At 40.0% G+C, this 24165-nt stretch overlaps 2 protein-coding genes across 3 annotated transcripts in view; one reads left to right on the top strand and one right to left on the bottom strand.

Annotated features, from left to right (window-relative positions):
• The window catches only part of lxn (latexin), a 104682-nt gene that overhangs the window by 7846 nt on the left and 72671 nt on the right, over positions 1–24165 (bottom strand). The gene's annotated exons all lie outside the window — the stretch shown is intronic.
• rsrc1 (arginine/serine-rich coiled-coil 1) overlaps positions 1–24165 on the top strand; it is a 120958-nt gene that overhangs the window by 55747 nt on the left and 41046 nt on the right. For both annotated transcript variants that reach the window (XM_060875208.1, XM_060875200.1), the window contains exon 6: positions 9273–9324. In XM_060875208.1, coding sequence (XP_060731191.1) covers positions 9273–9324 — 52 coding nt within the window. The remainder of the gene's footprint in view (positions 1–9272; positions 9325–24165) is intronic.

Here is a 24165-nt window from a genome sequence, read left to right as displayed (position 1 = left end):
GACTACCAGTGATAGAAGAGGACAGCAAACTTGACAAAGTCAGAATCAAGACAACTTTCTTCACTGATTGCTTTTCCTCTCCTCGTCTTCCATTTCCTCACATTCACATTATCTAACAGTTTAATCCACAAAATAAAAGAGCGATTTTTCTTTCTAACAACCCGTGTGAGGGAATCTGTATCTTTGGCCACATTAACACTAGCCTTGATAGCATTCAGTGCAGCCTAATCTATTTAGCCTTAGTGAGATTGCCACAGCTAGCAATTAGCTTTGTGCAGCAGACCGAGGCGGTTTGTTTTATTTGTATTTTTTTTTTTGCTTATTTTTTGCTTATTTTGGTTCTTTTGAAAGGATGTTAATTACTCCCTCTATGTCTCATTCTCTCTCTCTTTCTGTCTACTTTTTCCCTTCTCTCTTTTCTGTCAGGGAGAGAAGCACGAATCCCCCAGTGGCTAGCGTAGCGTGCGCTTTGCTAACGCTAATCAGGCCAGATGCGCAGCTGCTTAAAAAGGAAGCACTACAAAAGCAGCTCATCAGCAGAGACATAAAGCATCAGATTCATGCAGATTAGCGCCTTCACGCTAATTGATCTTTTTGCATTCATTTGCTGATTTGTTGCAGTTATCGTTCCGTAGCTTTCGCCGTTTTGGGAGTAATTTCTCCAACACCCAACATTTTTACCGGGTCAAAGACTTCGGTTTTATTTACACGCCTGACGAAGGCTTTACGTTTATTTATCTGGTGGATGCGTTTCTACATTTCTGTGAAAGTCCGGCCGCTTTTTAGCTCAGTGTATGAAAAAATATACGCACGAAATTTGATTGTCTCCAGTTGTGAAAAAAACGAAGTAATTAAATCTGGTTACAAGATATAAAGTCTTAATTGTGTGATTATTAACTCGTGCTTTTGAGAGAAGTTGTAGTTGTAATTGTCTGCTCATGTCAAGACACAGTCGTGTTATGAACGGGTGTGAGATATGAAGTCTAATTGTCACAATTGTGAGATATTACCTCACATTTACAAGATGAAATAATCCAGTGGTGTATGTTTTAGTGTGACATGTGATACCCTGGTGGTTAAAGTGTTGGACTCTTGATCAGAAGGGTGTGAGTTTGAATCCCAGGTCCATATGGCGTAAATGTAAATATAGGTAGGCGTTTTGCAGGTAAGGTTGACTCCGCCCCTTCCGCAAGGTTCACTGAGTGGTACGATGTATGAGGAGGAAAACGATGTAAACCGTACGCAACACAATCAACTCGTCTCAACCCAGATTTAACAGCGAGAGTTACGAGAATGGAAAGGAGCGGTTCAGTCGTTATCTCGTCACGGTGCGATGGCTTTCTTTTTCCCGGCCGTGTCTGTCGCCGGTAATTTGATTGTGGCACATAAAGAGCCGACGAGCATCGGGACACGTGAAAGGAGAGGAGACGTAATCTGCAAACACATTTCCAGGCGTATTACTCTAATGATTTCATCGTGTTAAGGCTGTGTGTGTGTGTGTGTGTGTGTGTGTGTGTGTGTGTGTGTGTGTGTGTGTGTGTGTGTGTGTGTGTGTGTGTGTGTGTGTGTCATCTTCACAGCTCTATGTTTCGAGCCCCCGCTCGGCTAAATGATAGAGTGATGACGCTGACCTCTGTCCAGGTGCATGACCTGCTATAATTACATGTCTCACTGACACACAAAATGACTCTGTCTGTCTATCTCTTTGTTTCTATCTGTCTATCTCTCTCTGTCTTATCTGCTAATGTCTCTGTCTCACTATATAGTATATATGAATACCTGTGTCTTTCCCTTCTTATTTCACTTTTTCTCTCCTTTATGTCTCACTGTTTCTCTCCTCTGTCACCCCCCCATTCTCTGTCTATTTGTCTGTCTATCTGTCTAGTTGTCTGTCTCTCACACTTTATCAATCTGTCTCACTATCTCACTTTTTTCACACTTTGTCTTGTAGTCTCCCTCTCTCTCTCTCTCTCTCTCTCTTTCTCTCACTCTCGGCATCTGTTTTTCTTCTTCTTTCTCAGTCTCTCTATCTTAGTGTCTATCTGTCTCTCTTACTTTTTCTTGGTCTCTCTGTGTCTGTCTATCTTTCTGTCTCTCTATCTTAGTATCTCCCCCCCTCTCTCTCTTTCTTGGCATCTGTTTCTCTTCTCTCTCTCAGTCTCTCTATCTCAGTATCTGTCTGTTTCTCCTGCTCTCTCTCCCTCTCTCTCTCTCTCTCTCTCTCTCTCTCTCTTTCCTCCTCCTCTCCGGCCCTCTTTCTTCATCCTCATACACTACTTCTCATCTTCTCCCTCTCTTTACATTCATCCCAGTTTGCACATCCTGCGTGTGCAACATTAAAAAAAAGAAAGAAAGAAAGAAATTCCAAAAAAGAAATATTGCATTAATTTTTAAATGATGATATTAGGTTTAGTGCGAGACCCTCATACATCACGCTGTGAGAACTAGTCCCTTACTGTATGCGCTTAATCTTAATGGTATCGCCGGATGTCAAGGGCATGGAGGAAATTAAATCGGAAAGTGTGGATAGACCAAAGAAGATATTATCTCTTGATGATTGCAGTTTTGATCGGTATTGCAGTGGATTTCATTTTCCACGCATGCGGGAGAGATGAGCTCGCTGCTCCGTACGCTCATTTCTCTTCGTCATGATTTATGTGAGTTGAGCATAAACTTTTTTTTTTTGGTTAAATTTCTAATGTTCTCTTTTTTAAGAGGCATTTTTTTAATCTATGCGCACACGCACACACACACACACACACACACACACACACACACACACACACATACTCCATCTTTCCACTGAATGATCAACAACGCAACAAAAATGAATCACGCTTCAGCCTCAGTTGTATGTGGATGTCTGTTTTCTTGTCTATGATTGGTGCATGCATATTGGCACATACACACTGAATGCCTAATGTGTACACACACACACACACACACACACACACACACACACATACACAAACACACCAGAAGATTTGAGAGGAAAAAGAGAGACGTCGCCAAGAGAGAGAGAAAAAAAAACGGCGGTGAGACGGAGGGTGTCATTACTCAGGCTTGTTTACATTCTAAATACGTAATGAAATCTTGTTGGCAATAATGAAGGAAATAAAAGTTTGGGAAATTGTAATAGTGGTGAAGTTTGAGAGATGAGCCGCGGCCTGCGAAATAACATTTCGGAGCAGGGAAGCGCATTATTATGCAGTGGCTGTGCCTGCTGGAGACACCAAGATGAACAGCCTCGGCTTGCCAAAATGCTGTTAGTGCCTTCCTGAAGTATGGCATGTTGTAAAAAAGGGCCTCCGATTCCATATTGAGATTATATATAAAAGTATATCCATACACTGCGTTATATGTTATAGATGCCTGACCCCCCCCAGTAGGCGGGATTTTTTTATATATATATATATAAATAAACATATTGCACTGGAGCACATCCCTGCTCTGATCTTATAGACCTGGATATTAAAAACGGAATATTGCATCTTCCTGTGGCTCTGGATATCGGGGACTCGACCCCTTCCCTCTTGTTGTTTTTTTTTTTTAAGGAAATAGCAGAAAAAGGAGATCTAAATAATGACAACTAAAAAAAAAAATAAATAAATAAAATGAGATGAGCTGGGAGAAAGAAGCGGTGAAGTACAGAAGTGTCCTCGTGTATTCACGTATTTATTTATTTAGAGACAATTTTCCTTTGGATTTAAATAATACAGTGATGAAATGGTTTATTCTCACTTTTCACCACACGTGAGGGGAAAACTGTCCCATAAAAGATGTTTCAAAAGACGTCCCCAGTTTTCCGTTTCGTAAATCTAATGTGTGTAATACACTGTCGTCCTGTCGTACCCCTTAACTCATCGCTGACCGAGGGGACGAGAAGGTGGCGTGGTCAAATGTACGTTCTACAACATTGTCTAACTAAATTTTCTAACTAAATAGAAAACTTTTTCGTCCAACCAGAATGAGAAAAAGAATGTTTGAAATATTTGCAGTTTACGTTTCAGAACAAATCTATCAAAGTGTTGTCCGAACACACGCTCTGAAAGCTTGAGGAAGATGAACGTGGTCAATACCACATTTTAAAGGGTTTTAATCGTCTGACTTGATCGTATGGAAGCAGGACATGTAGGACGTATTCAAATCTGAGACTGCGATTGGTGCGTGTTATCCGTCAGTCTTCGTGAGATTTACTGTGATCTTTGGCATCAAAGGTGGTGATGTGTAAACCATGAGGTCTGAAACGCACTGACAATTAGAGCAGAGAAATCCCTCTTGTCACCATGACGATCACAGCCGAGAGAGAGAGAGAGAGAGAGTGAGCGAGACAGACACAGAGACAGACACAGACACAGAGACAGAGAGAGAGACAGAGAGAGAGACAGAGAGAGAGACAGAGAGAGACAAGAGACACAGAGACAGAAAGAGTGTTCCTAGTTAGAAGTTGATAAAAGAGAGAGTTTTATATGTTTTTATAGGTAGAGGGCAGAGTGAGGGTTAAATCTTGAGCACCAAGATTTTAGAACACACAGAGGTGCAGGAAGAGGCTTGGATTGCTGTAATTGGGCTAATTGGTTTGGCCCTAGGATGCCAGTGTGTGTGGGAGCGAGATAGCCGACACGCTCAACACCTTTCCAAATCTGCAATTTCATCCCCAGGGTCTCCAGCACGATGCTTAGAAGGACCTGCTTTACACTTTAATCAGAGCATGGATCTGATTCGAAGCTCATTGTCTGTCCGCTTTAAACTTTAATCACTAGCACTAATCTGATACGTTTCTATAACGGACCAATTATATCTTTTTACAGAAAATAAACGGTATAATCAGGTGTAATGATGGATCTCTATGCTTGTTTTAACCTTCCTTTTAATTTGCTCTTTGTAAGAAATAACTGAAATCTGGATAAGTAACAAATCAGTTTAATTAGCGTAATAATAATCACTTAAATCGACGGGTCACGTGACCAGATTCTGCAGTACGGGGGGAATTTTTAGATTTTCTAGTCAGCTGGATCTTGACGGTAAACAAAAATGTTATGATGAATTTAGATGGAAATGAATTCTCAAGTAGAAAATAAGGAAAAACTCAGCAAGAAATCCAGGATTTGATACGGGATGATATGCAAATAGGAAACACCTACACGTCTATACTTACCAACCGTGCGCCCTGACGATCCAGTAATTATAGACAATATTTGCATATCGAGACCTGATACGCTTTTAGCTTTAACAGTGTAATAGTACTTAACTCTCACTTGTTTAACTAAGTTAACGATTTTATTTTTCATCGAATCAGATTTTCAGATCTTCAGACCGTAAAATAAATCAAGTGGTAGTTTTATATGGTTTTATTTTACTCAAATTACTCACTCAAATTAGTTTTTTCCCAAAAATTATCTCATTCAAAACACTTCATAATCTTTTTTAAATGTTCAACCTGGAACCTAAAATTCAAAAACTGTTGACCAATCGGATCGTTTGGCCTTCAAAAACCAACAAATTATGCAGTCGGATTCGGAGACGGTGGCTAACACACACTCCCGCCGTTTCGCTTAAGTCTGTTTTATAGCCGCTTCGTTCGGATTATTCAAATTCCACTCGTTTATCTCACCATTTGTTTAGCTCACGTCTTTATTGTCGGTTTTTCGGTAGCTTTTAGACCACTTCCTTTAACCCTGGGGCTAAGAAATAGGCAGAAAATGTAATCTGAAGATGAAAAATTGCATGTTTTTATTTTTTTTCTGCATCAATAATATGATGTAACATAAAAGCAAGAGACACCTTAAAAAGGAAAAATGGATAAAAACCTAATATGATGACATACGAATGAGAAGAAAAGCAAGCAAAGGATCTGCATGAGAAGTCTTAGTCATAACCATCAAATAAATCACTACTAATTTGGTTCCTTTGAAGAATCTGCTTTCAACTCACGTTAATAAGAAAGCGATAAAATAGCACTTGATCCAGCGCTTATTATCTTATTATTGAGCATTTGATTTTATTTTTAATACTGAATGCTCTTACAGGATGCATCTAATCGCTATATATAAGAGTCCAAACCTCCAGCTAGCATGCAATGTTTTATTTTTTATTAATTTATGACGTTACAACAACTCAGAAGTTCAAAGTTTTTCACCTGGAAAGAATGAATGGAAGTGTGTTGACAGTTTACATTTTTTTGTTTTTAGTTTAGTTTTTTTGATGTTGCCTTTTATTTTTAGTGGCTTTAGTAAAACAAGACCATTGAATTGAAAATATTTTTTCTTTCTTTTTTCCATTTTAAATTTTAATAATTAAATTTTTTTTTATTAAAATGATTTTTATTTTTATGAAATATCTTATCTAAAAAATCTGTGATTTAGCAGGAAAAATTATTGTAATGTTGTAAAATTTAAATATAGAGTAAATGCTTTAAAATAATTTTAAACAATATAAATTTGATGTAAAAAAAAATCAAATCAAACATCTTACACATTCATTGCCATGTAAATTTGTTTCTACATTTTCAACTATGTATTTATTTTATTTCATGTTAAAAAAATGGTCATATTCAGTGCCATGTAAATATGTTTATACTGTTAACTAACTTTTTAACAATCTATTTAAAAAAAAAAAAAAAGCAGATGCACTTTTTTGCTTCTGATACGTTTTCTTAAAGTTGCTCTCGCTCACATGGCTGACATGAAACGACATAAAAAGCAGAAATTGAAAGATTTTGGGATCCACCTTGCTCTGATTTTAGCATCTTAACTCTGCGTGTATGTAAAGACGACACCATTCTTCACTCCTCGTTCCCTTCCTCTTCTTCTTCTTTGTTTTTGTACTTGATTGGCACCTGGGTAATTGGGGGGCAGATTATTTATTAATGTGACAGGAACGTGAAACTCGTCTCTCGTATGGGTGTGTGTGTGTGTGTGTGTGTGTGTGTGTGTGTGTGTGAGAGAGAGAGAGAGAGAGAGAGAGAGAGAGAGAGAGAGAGAGAGAGAGAGAAAAAGACAGAAAGAGAGAGAGACAGAGGGAGAGAGAGAGACAAGAGGGAGAGAGACAGATGGAGAGAGAGAGACCAACCCCAAGAGAGCACAATTAAAAGAGTTTTAGTGTTTGCTATTGAATTACAGACAACATTTAGTCATTAATAAAGTAGTAAATTAAATAAAGACCTCCACAGTGACCACTGGTTCTGTTTGGACATAAACTCTTGTGTCTGTTTACACGTGATTTCAGTCTCAGGAACTATAGATGTTACTAGATGTAACGTTTAAAGTTTTAGGTGTTCAGTGACTTGCGTTTCTCACGTCGTGTGTTGTCTGTTATATCAAATCCTATACAGTACTGTTTTATTCTTGCTTCTGATTGGTCAGAGTCAGTCTGTGGGTATGTATGAGCTCATGTATGTGGAAGGGAGCAGATCGCACTTCACTCTGTGACGTGTGAACGGATGAGGCACGAGACACGTGACGTATAACAGGCGGGAACCTGGACTAAGCCGGTGGGTGGGAATTTGGTGTAAGACGAATAAATCTCTTGGAAAACAATCAGCTTCAGGGCACTAACACTAACAGTACTCCTGTTTGTATCCAGATTCCTTACACATTCTGTTTTCTTCCTTCTTTATGTCTCTTGTATGTCTTTTACAGGTATTATTTTGTTGTTTGACTCTTTTAACTACTCGATTAATCCTGTCTTGTTTAACGAACAAACTTAAAGATTACTCTACGTTTATTGTACGTTTAAGGCCACGTTTTGCCTCAACGCCTCTCTTTCCCTGTCTGATTAACACGCGCTCAGAACACGCCGACTCTCGAACACGCCGTGTTATGAAGGCCCTTGTTCATAACGCGCCATGCTTACGGAACTATTATTCCTCTCGCCATTTATCATATTATATAGCAAAAGGCAAGCGGTTGTTCCGTATTAATGCTCTTTTCTTTCTTTTCTTTCATTCATCTCTGCTTTTTTTTTTGTTTCTTTTCACTGAGTCAAAGTGGGAGAGAGAGAGAGAGAGAGAGAGAGAGAGAGAGAGAGGCGGGGGAGGGAGATCTCTTTTGTAAATACGAACTGTCTTATACGGCCCGACAGAGGCCTGGGGGCCACGGTAAACAAATGCAAACGCAATTATGGAGGAAATTTCATAATAAACTGTAACTAAGATGATTGCCATGCCTGCTGTTATCCATCCACTTAAGCCCTGATTTTTTTTCTTTTTTCTTTTTCCTCTCCTCCACTTGTTATTGCACCAAGACGGAGCGGTTCTGTAATCACAGTTGCATGAAGAAAAAAAAAAAAGAGGGCTGAAAACAGAGAATAAGGGAGAAGATTGATAAAGTGTAGGCCGCCTTAACTCCAGCTCCCCTACCGCTCCCCTAACACCCCCCCACCCCACCACCACCACCACTTGTACCCCGTCCCCACTCTCTGCTGTTGTGATTGATAAATTCATCTCAAATGTTCTCCCAATCTATTTTATCCCCTTCTTGGGATAAAAAAAGGAAGAAAAAAAAATCTCGAAGAGGTGCATTAAAAAAAATGTTTGAGATTTGAAAGAGGAGCTTAGATGTGTTTGTCATCTAAGACAGTGCAGAGTGACAGTTTTACATTAAACCCGGTCATTATATTTCCCTGCCGCCACCCGAGCTGACATTTTTACAAAGTGACAACTTTTACAGTTTGATAAATCAAATTTATGCTGAATAAATGTGCGTCACGGCTGTCAGCGAGGCTCGGCAAGCGGCAACAAGATGCGCAGGCTCCACATTCAAATTTCATCCTATTAGCATTTAATTTCTCTGTAATCCCACACACCCAGCACACGCCTCTACACACACACACACACACACACACACACACACACACACAGGCGTGCGGTACTAAATGCAATCTATATCCCCTTTATAACTTCTTTATCATACAATCCGTCTTTCTTGACAATTAAGAGCGGCAAATCTAATAGCAGGGATATTGGAATTACACCCTGCTTTTTTGACTGGTGTCACAAACACGAGTTCTGACTTCCGAGGCAGCTGTCAAATCTTCCTCACACACACTCTCAAACACACACACACTTTTTTATTTTTATGATTATGATCTTTCTCATAAATTTAATGGCTTTCACGCCTCATCATTATTCTCATAATTTCCTCTAAAGTTAGCTGGTGTTTGTTATACCGTGTCTCACTTTCGCTCCCTTTGTACTGGGGTTTTGTTTAGGGGAAATTTTTCTTCTTAATTTAGTCATGACTGATTTTATTTTGTGTGTGTGTTTGTTTCAGACAGCAGCTGAACAGGCCAAGGCTCGACTCCAGCTAGTCCTCCAGGCTGCAGGTCAGTCACACCTTCATAAAATACTAAGGTCTTTACCTTACTGCAAAAATGGCTTCAAAACTGCTTCCTAGTAATAAAACACGGCTTCGAGTTTACTAACATTGCCCCAGTTTGTCCGGTCCTCCACCCCTGTGATATGCCCCATTGCCCCAGTGTGTCCGGTCCTCCACCCCTGTGATATGCCCCATTGCCCCAGTGTGTCCGGTCCTCCACCCCTGTGATATGCCCCACTGCCCCAGTGTGGCCGGTCCTCCACCCCTGTGATATGCCCCATTGCCCCAGTGTGGCCGGTCCTCCACCCCTGTGATATGCCCCATTGCCCCAGTGTGTCTGGTCCTCCACCCCTGTGATATGCCCCATTGCCCCAGTGTGTCCGGTCCTCCACCCCTGTGATATGCCCCATTGCCCCAGTGTGTCTGGTCCTCCACCCCTGTGATATGCCCCACTGCCCCAGTGTGGCCGGTCCTCCACCCCTGTGATATGCCCCATTGCCCCAGTGTGGCCGGTCCTCCACCCCTGTGATATGCCCCATTGCCCCAGTGTGGCCGGTCCTCCACCCCTGTGATATGCCCCATTGCCCCAGTGTGTCCGGTCCTCCACCCCTGTGATATGCCCCATTGCCCCAGTGTGTCTGGTCCTCCACCCCTGTGATATGCCCCATTGCCCCAGTGCGTTTGGTCCTCCACCCCTGTGATATGCCCCATTGCCCCAGTGTGTCCGGTCCTCCACCCCTGTGATATGCCCCATTGCCCCAGAGTCACAGTGATGCCGCTTCTTAATCCCTTATTAATTTGTGCAGTAAATCTCCATGTGTTTTATTTTCATTATTATATTTATGTATTTTATTTTATGTAAAATAACTGTTCCTATCTCATGGAGTTGACTAAAGCCTACCAATAAATATCATTTTAGGACCCAAAAAAAAAATCTTATTTTTTAGAAAATTTTTTTTTTTTTTTTACAAAATATTTTTGTCACTTTTTTATTTAAATTAATTTATTGAATAAAACAGTATTTTTTTAGTATTCAATTTAAACTCCAGAAAAAATATTATATTTTTCGAACAGGATAACGTATTATAAAACCGCTAAATATAACAACACACAAGAAATCACTCGAATAACTCAGTAAGTGATGTTCATGTGTATTTATATTCATATATATGCAAACTTTTTAGAACTGAACAAAGTAAAAACAGATAAAAAAACTACAACTTTTTTTTGTATTTTTGTCACATATTACACTTGAATTAATAAATAAGTTTTTTCCCTCTTGTTATTCACATGGCTTAAGCTGTAGTGACGTGAAAAAGGTGCAGGGCAGAAAATGAACAAAGAAATAAATCAACAAGAACCCGAATATTAAATAATGCAAATAAAAATAAAATATATGTGATTCAGCTAGAAATTTCTTCTGGAAATAATTTTTATTATCTGTAATATGTTAAAAAAAAATGTCTTTCTTTCTTTCTTTCTTTCTTTCTTTCTTTCTTTCTTTCTTTCTTTCAGCATTGACATGACTTTCCTTTTAGTTTAATGCAAAAATGTTTTTTTTTTTTTTTTTTTGGAAAGAAAGAAAGAAAGATAGACTGTAGTGTCCAATCGTTTGGATGTAAATTTGAGGTCCTGCACCCAGAATATACAGAATTGTTCAATAACATTTTGACCCTGATGCACAGCAGCGGTCACACTCAAGATTAACATGAGGCATAAAATAACAACGAAAATAAAAGAAATCTGAAAACAAAATGTATTTGATAATAAATTTGTCTAACAATGTTATAACCACACACTGAATTTTACACCGGTTTTAAATTAAATCAAATAAAAAAATCAATCACACCTCTCTGGGTTTGACCCAGAGCTCCAGTGTGAGACGCTCTTAATGCTGCAGTGCTGCAGGAAGGAAGATATAAAGGATAAAGTAATTTACACACCTTTGATATAATAGTTGTTTTTTTTTTGTGATGTAAAAAAAAACAAAACCAAGAATAAACTAAGTCAGAGTCAACATGAAAGTTTAATAAAAGAGAAGAAATGTTACATCAAAAGCAATCAGAAACCTTTTAGGCAAAATTAGGCAGGATGTCATTTATACACCTGAGCAGCTGAAGGTTCGAGGTCTTACTTAATGTCCAGCAGCTGTGTGACCCTGTGGTCCTTCACATCAGTAGTAATACAGTATATATATTACACACACACACACTCTAACACACACACTCGCTCTCACACACACTCACACACACACGCACGCGCGCGCACACACACACACACACTCTCTCTCACACACACACACGCATGCGCACACACACACTCTCACACACTCTCTCTCACACACTCTCTCTCACACACTCTCTCACACACACTCTCTCATACACACACTCTCATACACACACTCTCTCACACACACTCACTCTTACTCACACACAGCAATTCATATATATGCATATGTTGAACAATCACAGGTTTGGTCTGGTTGTCCTGGCGCTTTGCCTCCTCATTTTTAATTTTTTTTTAAATGAATAAAACTTTTAAACATGTCTGCAGTGTGTCTGCAGTGTGTATATCTGGTCCTGTGTTCAGCCATGAACTGAGACAGCAAGTCATATTTCATCTTGCAACCGAGAGGAAAAGTCATCTTTCATTATTTGAGTTGTATATATTCTGCCTTGTACCATTTGAGCACTTTGATTACGAACCAGATGTGACGGCTTGTTATTGCATTTTAAAGTGCAATCCGTGTGTGTCTGTGTGTGTGTGTGCTTGTGCGTACGTCCGTGTGTGCTGAAGCCCAGCTGACGTTTTGTACAGGAAACATATTAAAGGAACCCCAAGTCATACATCATCTGTGAGCCACCCACCCATGAGCATACACACATATACACACACACGTACACACGTACACATACAATACATGCACACACACATACACTTTTATGGTGGGATGGTTAATGAGTTTGCCAAAATAATAAGGATTCTAATAATATTAATATTTAATAATATAATAAATATATATATATATATATATATATATATATATATATATATATATATATATATATATATATATTTAAGTAGCTAACAATTTTATCAACTTTTACAGCCACACTTTTTAAGCAGATTTTATAGAAATAGCCCTCTACATGCCTGAGTGGTACATTATAATTTATCTAAATATATATTTAGATTTTATATATTTTTAATAAATTTATATTTATTTGATCATCTCGTAACTCTCCGACCTCGTAACGTTCGCTTAGCTAGCAAAGAGGTTTTCGACATTTCTTCTAACTGCAAGCTGCGTTTTTTATTCAGCAAGCCGCGTTTTTCAAACAGGCAGACAGCCGAGGTACGATAAAACATTTTCTACTAGTTTTCCTAACGATTTTGTACAGTTGTAACGTCAAGGTTTTGTACGGTTCTAAGTAGAAAGGTCGATACGGAATGTTCTTTAATATCAGCGAGGAAAAGTCTGAAATTGAATCTGAATCTTTAATGTTTGTAACTCAGTTATGGAATTTATTTGATATCATTTCCAGTGTTTGATTTATGTGATGCAGCTTCAGTGTATAATGCTACTAACGCTACTAACGTCAAATCATTTCTACACATACGAGTTAGATCTAGATCTAGATCTAGAGGTTTTTGAACAAAACTAACTTTCTTCTTGCTCACGGTTAAAGCACAAAGAACCTTCGCACCTAAAGCTAACAGAACAGCCGCGTGACCACAAAAACGCTGACCTGACTTTCATTTATACTCCGTATCTAATAGCTCTAATTTATCTTTTTCATTTAAGTGTAAGTCACACGGTTTACTTTTTAACAGAACATTGTGTATGTTGTATGTTTATTATACAGAGCGGTGAGCTGACGGTGTGACTGGGCTTATGTTTAGTTTAAAGTTTTAAGCAGAAGTCTGTCGTTTCACATCAACGCTAAAGTAAGGAATCTTTCAGGAATGCTCGACATCGCAGGTTAGTTTCGTCTCAGCTCCGAATAAGCCGACGTGTTTGCGACGGTGAGTTTAAGCGTAATTTGATGGTATCAGTAAGCTGTGATTAGTAGTCACCGCACTAACCATGTTATCCAGCGCTCTGCAGTGTGTGGTGCTTTTATTAAAAGAGCTCTGCGCTTTGTTACCCGACGGGCACGTCGTGCTCGGCCCTCACGGTGTCATTATTTCAGCTCCCCAGATCCCCCGATGCCACTAACATCCTCGTAACGAGAATGGCCCATCATAAAAATGAAAAAGTCTGGGGTTTGAGTGGTGAAAAAAATAAAAATCCGGCCTCAGATGGCCAGATGTACGAGTATTAAAAGCAGCGCTGTCTCTGGATATCCTCTCTCTCAGAACAGCCTATAAGCAGCGTTTTTATGGCCCAAAGAGGGAGGTCAGTCTTCAGACGCCCAGACAGATTTAAGCACACACACACACACACACACACACACACACATTACTTTAAGTGTCGTGACTTTTTCTATGATGCAAAGATTCCATCTCTCTCAGTTACTTTTCCTTGCATTCTGTCAGTCTCATGCTCTTCAGGACACACACACACACACACACACGTTCTGTCAGTCTTGTGTTCTTCTGTGAACTGTTTCAGGTTGATTTCTTTCCTCAGCTGTTCCTCAACTTTGGCCTTCTGATTGATTTTGATTTGTTACTTATGTTACACGTAAAAATGTGTGTGTGTGTGTGTGTGTGTGTTGGGGGGGTGGGGGGGTACTTTGGGGTCCACTAATCTGAGACCTCTTTCTGAAGGTTTTTTTTTTTTTTTTTTTTTTTTTTTTTTTTTTTTTCTAAACCTGGACATTAACAAACCTTTGAGTTTTTAAAACATTTTCTTGGCTGCTGTTTAAATGCAAGGAAATTTGTGACCCCACTGTATGTACAGGACAAAATAAGTGTGTGTTTGTGTGTGTGTGTGTCCGTGTCCGTGTCCTGAAGAACCTGATTGATTTTCAGAAGCAAAGGTTGTTAATTGTAATATCACTGTAATAAGCACTTCCTGTCTTCACTTGTTTGTGTGTATGTGTGTGTGTGGTTTTATGCTTCCATTTGTCTTGAAATTACAGACACCAGTCCATAGATAAAGAACGTTGTGAGCTGGGGGAAACACCACACCCTCTCTCTCTCTCTCTCTCTCTCTCTCTCTCTCTCACACCCTGTCTGTGTGGTAGAGCAGATGTTGGATGGTTTTGGAATGGTAATGTTCTCCTGACGGAGAGTCGTGCCATGCTTTAAGCCCTGCTGCTCATCTGTGCGCCCGCCAGCCGCCTCGCTCCTCTCCTCTTTTCTTCTTTATTCTCCCGCTCACTCGCTCCTTTTTGCCCAAGTCTCCTGAGATCCCTAAATCCTCTCCCAGCCACAAGGGTGCGAGTGTATGTGTGTGTGTTGATGGACTCTGGGAGTGTGTGAGCAGGAGATCATCCCCTCGTAAGTGGCTCAGGGCCTATTGTGGAGGGGCCCCAGCAAATCTGTAATGAGCTCTCCTGCTCTCTCACTCACTGTGTGTGTCTCTCTCTTTCTCTCTCTGTCTCACACGCACACACACACACACACACACACACACACACACACACACACACACACAAAAACCCCTTCCTTTACTCAGTGGTGTGCCCCTTTTTTTAGAGTTGAAAGCATTGTGTGGATATGTTTATGGGTCAGATCCTATTTGGTGTGTGTGTGTGTGTTTGTTTCACTAACACAGCCCTACATTAACCCTAGTACAAGTGACACTGAGGAAATAATTTAATTAATTATATTTAATATATTTCCTGATTTTTTCAGAAAATCTGCAGCTGTTTTATTTTATTTTACAAATTTACACTCATTATAATTTTTTACATTTTAAAAGCAATGCATTATTTGATATTACTGAATTAAATATCCTGAATTAAAAAAAAAATCTAGAATAATAATTATATAAATATAATTTTACAGTTGAAAAATAAATTATTCTTTGTTCCAATTGTTCAAATAGTTGTTTTTTTTTTAAATTTTTTTATTTAAACACATTTATAAATATATTTTATACATTATATTAATATCACAATTAATTTTATTACACTTCCTTTTTTTGGACTTATTTTTAATATCTTTTTTCTTCCCTATTTTTTTATTTACTTTAAATCATTTTTGTACTACTTTATATAATCTTTCTTTATTTGTAATTTTACTCAAACTACAAAGAGCGATGATTCACTTTAGAGTGAATCATCGCTCTAAATGATTCACAGTGAATTGGTTTAATTGAATCATGTTAAATGAATTTATACTGAAAGCTCCATCATTCTTCCGTCGTACTTAGTCTTCAGTTCAGCTGAAATAAACTTGTCATGTGGATCTTAGATCCTGTCTGGTCTAAATAAAAAGTGCGCGTGTTGGGGGTGTGTGTTGGGGGTGTGTGTTCCTTTGGGGCTCCCAGAGGTCAAAGTGCATCAAAACTCTTTAACAAAAGAACAGACCTTCAGTAAATGGAGAGTTATGTGTGTATACTTTATCTGAAAATTCACAAAGATCCACACAAATTAACTCCCTGAAGATCACAGTGTGTGTGTGTGTGTGTGTGTGTGTGTGTGTGTGTGTGTGTGTGTGTGTGTGTGTGTGTGTTTGATATGATAATGCTTATTTTCTGCTTGTTATAGTTTTTATTGTACATCACACTACTGATGATGGTGTAGGCCTTAAAGGATTTGCATATATTGTGTGTGTGTGTTTCTGTGTGTGTTTGTAACACACTAAACGGGAGCATTAAGGTTCCCGGGTGCAGCAGGACACCATACTTCAGCAACAGCCTGCAACATCTGTGAGTTCAGACCATGTAGATGTTTTACACACACACACACACACACACACACACACACACACACAGTTTCAGTTCCAAATGAAGTAGAAGTGTTTATTCCCAGACACACAGCACCTCACATGCTTCGTCACACTTCATTCAGAATGAGTATATCGTCGCTGTCGGGCGGAATCCTCATATCTCCAAAACAGTTATTTTTCAGGAAATGAAAAAAAAACGCCATACCTTATCTGCAATGAACAGGGTTTAGTCCGCGTTGCAGTGGATTGTCTTGTGCTAAATTCCTGTCCTCAGACGAGCACCAGAACTAGCGGGGGTCAAGATTTTTTTTCTTTGAGCCCAGTGTTTTGAAGACATTTACCTCAGAAGACGTGTTGATTCGTTGCGACTCTTATTAAGGAGAAATATGCCACGAAGCTCTCAAGGGGAGTGAGGAATAGGTGGACAGTTGAAGTGTCCAATGGAGTTATAAGATTTGTGCTCAAGCTAATTTCAAGACTTTAGATTGGTTAATAACTTGTAAAAATAACAGACCCACGTGGGGACTGACCAATAGCATCGATATGTGAAAAAATATGAAATTGACCAATTTTGGACATACGAGGTTTCCGATATATATATAAAACATTTATATATACACATATGTACAGTCAGGTCCATAAATATTGGGACATCGACACAATTCAAACATTAGAAATAAATGTTATTTTATTAATAGCGATGTCATCGTCCAAATCTTCACGAAACATGAAGTGAAAAATGTAGAAACAAAAGCAGTATTTATTTCATGTACGACTTTCTGTTTAAGGCCTTTAATTGTGCTAGAAGTACTAGAATAGCCACAGAAGAATTTTTGGCCCTTTTAGAAGATCATCTTCACAACGATGCTCTTTATTTTTAACAAAGAATTCAGAAAACACGTTCAGTCTTGTCTTGTATTTCAATACCGGCTTTGAATCGGGTGAGCCAGCTCTTCATTGCTTAGTTCTACACCAGACACCAACACTACTGTTGTACAAAGCCAAAGCACAAACCCACAGTCCAGAAAAGGTGGATATTCTTGTAGCTGCCTTACAGATGGACTAATCGCAGAGTGGTGCTCTGTAATCTGCAGCCAGCTCCCATTGATCAGGAGAGATTTATGTGCTATTACCTCACTGTTCCAGTCAACTGTTCCATCAAGGGTAATTATAGCCTTCAAAAGAGAACTCTCTGGACCTGAAATACCTGAATAAGCTCTTCTCACTCACCTCAGTCACTTAGCTGTATTAGAGAAACGCACTGGCAGCATGACTGATGCCCCAGAGTCCTATTCCGGTACTTCACGGGATGGTTCGTGTCCTACGTTTGAGCCTGAATCACTACATATCGCTTAATTTGTTTATTCCTTTTCTAACACACCTACTATTACTTAGAAAGACAGGACAAGACTTGATGGGTCCAAATACATCCAGATAAGGAATTCACCTGTCTGGGGTAAGTAGTCAAGGAACAGGAAGCGGTATGTACGGCAGAATCGGTCCAGCTACAAATGGTGCACGCGGAAAACATGAGTATATCCATCAAGTCCAAGATACTTCTCCGTGGATCAGTGATGCAGACTCTGACCTAACAAGAAGTGAACAAGCTTGGGGTCTTAAAATGATCATATTTGTGACAAATCCTGGGAGAGTTCCCTCCATGGCCACCTTCAGATGACATCGTTACTAAAGCGTGAACCTCCAGTTGAGGAGGAAATCCATCTACAGTTAAGATGATTCGGACCATTTGGATGAAGATGAATATTGTCCTTGGTTAACAAGCATGGAGAAATGTACTGCCCAAACTAGGGGGCAGTGGTGTCTCAACTGGTTAAGGCTCTGGGTTGTTGATCGGAGGATCGGGGTTCAAGGCCCAGCACATCCAAGCTGCCACTGCTGGGCTCTTGAGCAATGTCCTCAACCCTCCCTGCTCCAGGGGCGCTGTATAATAGCTGCCCCTGCACTCTGACCCCAACCTCCTCAGTTGGGGTATGTGAAGAAAAGAATTCCACTTCTATGCCCTATGTTCAAACTACCGGCTCCCAGGTCATCCTCACGACGCTCGCTAGGGCCGTAATGAATCTAGTCTCTCTGAAAGTTCGTTCGTTGTACGTTTCGAAAGCATCGACTCGGAAACGTGCTTGTCTGGTATTTTTTTCTCTCGGAGTCAAGCGTTCTTCAGCAAAAAAAATTCAAGTCATTCCCAACATTTTGTGGTATATCGTATTCGGTGTACTGGAGACTGCTCTCCATTTACAGCATAATGAAAGTTTTATAACAGCAAGGTGAAAACATGGTGAGGAATTCAGCAAATTACAGTTATGTGTGTAGAATGTTGTTTTTCCAACCAAAACCTCTTAGTTTATTACATCCATCTGTTTTAAACGTGTAAGTCGAAGACGGGTTTGGATGTATATCGAGCCGGGAAAAAAAGCCGTGCGAAATCGAGTGCAGCTCAACAGGGAATTGGCTGCGATGGCAGAGAAGTTAAAATACGTGTGCAAATTTGGCTCATTTCTATATTGGCAGGTTCTAAACAGCATCTGTCGGACTCTCGACCGCGTTCAGATCCAAACCGAATAATTTCTCCTGCTTTTCCTCCTGCACCTCACCGTTAACATTCTCTTTTCATTTTCTTCATTACTTGTTGCTGGTGGTATTTAGAACCACATGGCGATTTCTCAGTATGTACAAATTAGCATAAGAAAACGACAACGGAATGTTTTTTTCGTTCGCTACTTCCCGTAATTGTCAGGACATATGGTATAAATAATTTCGATGCAAATGTATGCACTAATTATTTGCAGATGAGCCTCAAACAGGAGAGCCATTGAAGTGGAATAAAAGCAAATTTGCAATCACCTGAAATTTAGCTAAGCATTTACTGGTAAGTAAACTTTGCTTAATTTAGTTACTTTGGCTCCCTGTCTGACGATCGGAGAGTGGGAACGTCAAGAGTTTCTTCTTTCTTCCACTGGCACATTTTATATGAGGTCCATTTAAACCCCATTTTATCTAATTAGGAGCAAGACGGTAATACATCATCTTTGGTTATTGAGGGATAGTTTATCCAGATTATGAAATTATATAAAACCTACGTTTGAATGACAGTTTTAATGCTTTTTGGTTGTAACTTTAATGCAACATCACAGCACTTTGGATAGTTTTTGACAGATTTAACCAGGTTCCCGACTGGTTTTGATAACGGACGACTTTATGCACAAAAATAACTGCATTCAGATATATAATGATAGAATAAAAAAAAAAACCCTATGTTTTATATATAATCCTATTTAATAATTGGTCTGTTTGTTTATTTCATTTTGGTCAATTTGCCTGCACCTGCTGAAAGGTGTCAGTCTGTCGACGCTGATCTATCGACACACCAGCGCTGATTGCAGGCCCCATTAGTTCGGAGCCTTATTAGCCATGCTGTCTGACCACCCCCCCTCTCCCTCCACCTATTAACAGAATATGTTTTTCATTAAATGACCAAAGACATCGTGTGTACGATCCCATGCTGTTGCGGCACGTACAAATACCACAAGGGCTTTTTGATGGCTAGTCTCAGATGATCAAAACCAACTAGTCCTGCCTTCTTCGTCTGCCTTCATATTGACGTTGACAGCCTTAACTAGCTCTCCCACCGATTTCAATACTAAACACAACCAAGAGTTAGCCGATAATTGGAAGCAGGCTTGAAAAGCCAAAATTCTTTGCCTCTTTTTTTTCTCCTGTGTGCATGTTAGCTGTCATTTATCCAAAGTTTTTAAAAGGCCTGCTTTCATATGCCACTGTTTCTCAGTCAGATGGAGAAGGGAGCAAGGGGGAGTTTAGAGGTCTAATTTGAAGTAATAAAATTCTCTTTGTTTTAGTTTGCCCTGGCCCATTCATCATCACTTTATTTAATACAAGGAAATAATTGTGCCATCCTGCCGCCGCTAATGGCTGCATTCGTTCACGTTTGCTTTGTTGATCGAAATGAATGAAATTAGGATAAACAGCCTTGCTCGTCGCCTGCAATCAAGGCCTGATTAATGGCGCTGGTGTTTCAGCGCCGCTCCCTCACTCCAGAACACCTGATATCTTTCCCATAAACAAGCGCCGCTTGTCTAAATGGAGAGGCGAAATGACGCATTTGATGAGTTTGTGATTGACCCTGTCCCGTGGGTGCTCCGGCAGCCGCTGACTGATGCTCTGTCAGGGAGGAGGCACGAGGATTTATTAGACATGCTGATTAATGGGGTGAAGAGCATTTTCATAATCATGTGAGCCGGCCAAGGGAGCGTGTTAGCGAGCGGCAAGACTGAGAAAAGGTCTTCAAATGGGGAAAGAGGGAAAAAAAGGAGAAGAAGAAAAAAGAAAAAAAAAGAAAACACACTTGTGGTACAATTTCGTGTTTCGTTGATGCTGATGAAGCACCTGCTTTATCAAGGGACAGCGTGGTGTGCGTGCAAACCGACTCGAGAAGGAGGGAGAGAGAGGATAGAGAGAGAGAAGGAGAGAGAGAGAGAGAGAGACTGACACTCAGGTTATTGGAATAACAACGTGTTAGTGCATTAATGTGCATGTTAAAATGCCTCTAATCGTTTCCTCTCTCTTTTCACTTTCAACACAATTGTTAGTCGATTAATAAGGAATATCCCCTACAACCCCCTCCCCTCTCCCTCCCTCTCCCCATGTAGAAACTACAGGAATAAACTTTGCAGTTTATAAATATTTAGACACCTGCTCTCTCTAATATGGAGTTGTAGGTCCAAGCAGATGGCAGGAATGGGATTTGTTTTCTCCTCTGTAATGGATTTCACGTTCATTTGTCTAACCTCTCTCTCTCTCTCTCTCTCTCTCTCTCTCTCTCTCTCCTCACACATTTCTATACACATGTTTCACATTAATCCTCATCGTTCCCCTTAACCGTGCGCCGTTATGGCTTCCCTTCACAGCGGAGCAGTTCATGTTACCTGCTAATTTAGCACTTCAGATTTGTTTAAATTGAAATTTCAAGCAACTGTGTGTCACCACTTTTGAAACGTTTGAAAAACGAACATCTTTAACGGAGTCGTTTGGCGGCGTTTTACACGCCTTGCTTGTTCTCGGTTGGCGCGGCGATCCCATCCATTTTTCCAGCTTGCTTGTACTTTCGCCTGAAAAGCTCACACACGCTTCAGTCATTCTGCCCTGCGTCATTTGGCAGTGGATCTGTCCGGCAAATTTAGACATAACAACTCCACCCCCGCCACTGCCGTGGTTTGGTCCGCTGATGACAGAGACATCAACGTCCTGCCCATGAGATTGATGGCACACCGAAAACACATTTGACATCCTATCTCTCTCTCTCCCTCTCTCTCTCTCTCCCTCTCTCCCTCTCTCTCTCTCTCTCTCTCTACCTCACTTTCTCATCTTTAGCTCTGAAAAAAATCTCTTGTCCAACACTCAGGGCTGGTGAAGAGAAATAAACAATTAATCCCTCTCTTTTTCCTGCACATTTCTATCTAATTAGTCAAGCAGCAATCAGGGCCTTGGAGAAGTATGTGGTTCGTTCCCTCGTTTAAGGATAAATAAATAGTAAGCAGTACATCAGTTCTTTCATCTCCTGCAGAAAGTGCTGTGGATAAATTAATGTTAGTTTAGGTTTTTTTTTTCCTCTTCCCCTCACTCATTTTTTTTCTCCCAGCACATATATTTGAATTTTTTTTTTTTGTACTTTTTTTTTCTCTCCTCTCTTCCATCTTTCTCCAAACCTGGACTCCATCTGTACGGCACGTGTGTGTGGACGCCGACGAATATGTAGATAATCTAGCGGCGCACACAAACACAAAATAGTCACATGTCGTGTTTTTTTTTTTTTTTTTTGTCCTTTATTGTCTTTATTGTCCTTTATATCTCAGTGCTGAAATTCTGTATTCTGATTGGTCAGCTTTTCAAATCACAGCTTAAACAGATTTAAAGTCTTATATTTGTTGATATGCTGAGGAGACTTTTAACCATTTATCGTTTGTTTAAAGAAAGGAGTCTCCAGTGTCGGTGTTTTGTAATCGTGTCCACTATTGGCGCTGATGCTCAAACTGCCTTATTAAATAAATTTGTCAATATAATAGGTACACTGTTAAACCCTCCAAAAACTACACATTTCCATTTACAGGATTTGACAGATACCCTTTTCCAGAGCGACTTATCTTTTTATCTCATTTTGTAAAACTGAGAATTTGAGGGTTAAGGGCCTTGCTCAGGGGCCCAGCAGTGGCAGCTTGACGGACCTGGGATTCGAACACTCAACCTTCCCCAACACCTTAAGCACTAGGCTACCATGTTGTTGGGGTTGTATCTTTATCTTCTGTATATTTAACGTGTGATTTGTTTGAAATTGCTGCTGTAGTGTGCTTTTAAAATAACTTTGTCATTTTAAGTAAGTAAAAGATGGAACTAATCCTGGTCTAGGAATCAATACCAGTATAAAATGATAGATATCACAGAAAACATATCAGATATCAGAATCTGTAACAACTGCCATTAAATATGGTCAAGAAATATATGGAAATGTGCACCTATTTTTTATCATACATTTATTCATACGTTTTCTGTGTGATTTTCATTTTAAAGCTCAGTCGTTTTAAAAGAAGCCAGCGTCGGCCTGGCGTCTGTGTCGGCTGAACGACTGTAGGACCGTAACTTGTGTAGTTAAGGGCCCTAGTACCCTTTATTCCGAGAGTGTATGATGCAGGTTGTTTAATAGGTTATTATGAGGTCTGGGATTGAAAGGTGTTATGTGTTCTTCCTGTTTACACACCCTTTATCTACACGTAACCAACGTTCGTTATTTAAACAAATGCACGTGTATTGTACATCTTCAGTGTTTAAAATCTTGGAAGGTGGAGATAGAGGAGAGCAAAACTCTGAGTCCCTGGCAAAAGCTTCTCTTTACTGGTTCCCGGCATCTGTGGCGAAGTCTGAACCCGACACAGATCAGGAGATGGAGGAGCAGATTCATGAGAAAGAAAGCATTTAATTCCTGTTGTTGTCTTGGTCTATCTCCTGTAATGCCTCACTGCTTCCTCTTCCATTCGTCATGTAAACAGTAGATGAGCATCTAACAATAAACATATAATCCCCCTATGTGCACTCTTCTAATCCCCCTGGATTACACCCACCGAGGAATTACCACTAGATTTTTCTCCCTCCTTCCTCCTCTTCTGCCTTGTCCTCGCCTTGTAAACATCTCCACTTGGCCTTGGCAGTCAGCACCAGGCTTCCAGGATGTAGCATGTATGAGAGAGAAGAAAAAGAGACGGACGTTATCTTGGACAAAAACTATTTTTTATTGTGTTGAGTAAATCTGTAACCCATCCAATCTTTTCGCTCTTCTTTCTCCATTCTCATCCTCCCCGGCCCACTTTATCTCCCAGCCGCAGGCGGCTTAAGCGCAGTGCGATTATAGGTGTAATCACTCGTGTTTAAGATGCACCGATAGCAGATTAGCATCTTTTTTTTTACTTTTGTCACCAGCGATCACGAGCAGCAGAGGGGGCGTGATAAGGGGTGGTGTGTGTGTTGGGGGGAAACAACACCCAGACTCGATTTCACTCCTGAACACGAAGACAGAGTCTGTGTTAAACTTGTTCGGTAAATTTGCAAGCTTATGTCACTTAAATGTAAAACCCAGGATTTGTGGGTAAGTAGATCTCAAGCACCAGAAGAGGACTAAGCGCAGTTTGGAAGCTAATTTACCAGATCTTAGGGCTTTGGAAATGTTTTATCTATAATGATATTAACAAAGCTGTATAGACTAGAAGATCTCAGGGATGAGGATAGATTTCTTAAAAAAATCTTCCTTCAACACACACACTCCTGTTTGCAGGAGAAGGGATCTCAGGTGGATTTGAGGAGCAGAGCCCTCCAGCAAGCTTTAGGTATAGATCATTACATGTGCATGAAGGGTGTTAGGGGCCTGCAATTCTCCAGTCTCTAGACACCAATAGCAGGCTTTCAGTCAGCAGGTGCTCCGTCT

This window comes from Tachysurus vachellii, chromosome 1 (genome assembly GCF_030014155.1).
Source record: "Tachysurus vachellii isolate PV-2020 chromosome 1, HZAU_Pvac_v1, whole genome shotgun sequence".
NCBI classification, from domain to species: Eukaryota; Metazoa; Chordata; class Actinopteri; order Siluriformes; family Bagridae; genus Tachysurus; species Tachysurus vachellii.
Note: the sequence above shows the minus strand (reverse complement) of the source record. Positions and strands in the feature narration are given on the sequence as shown.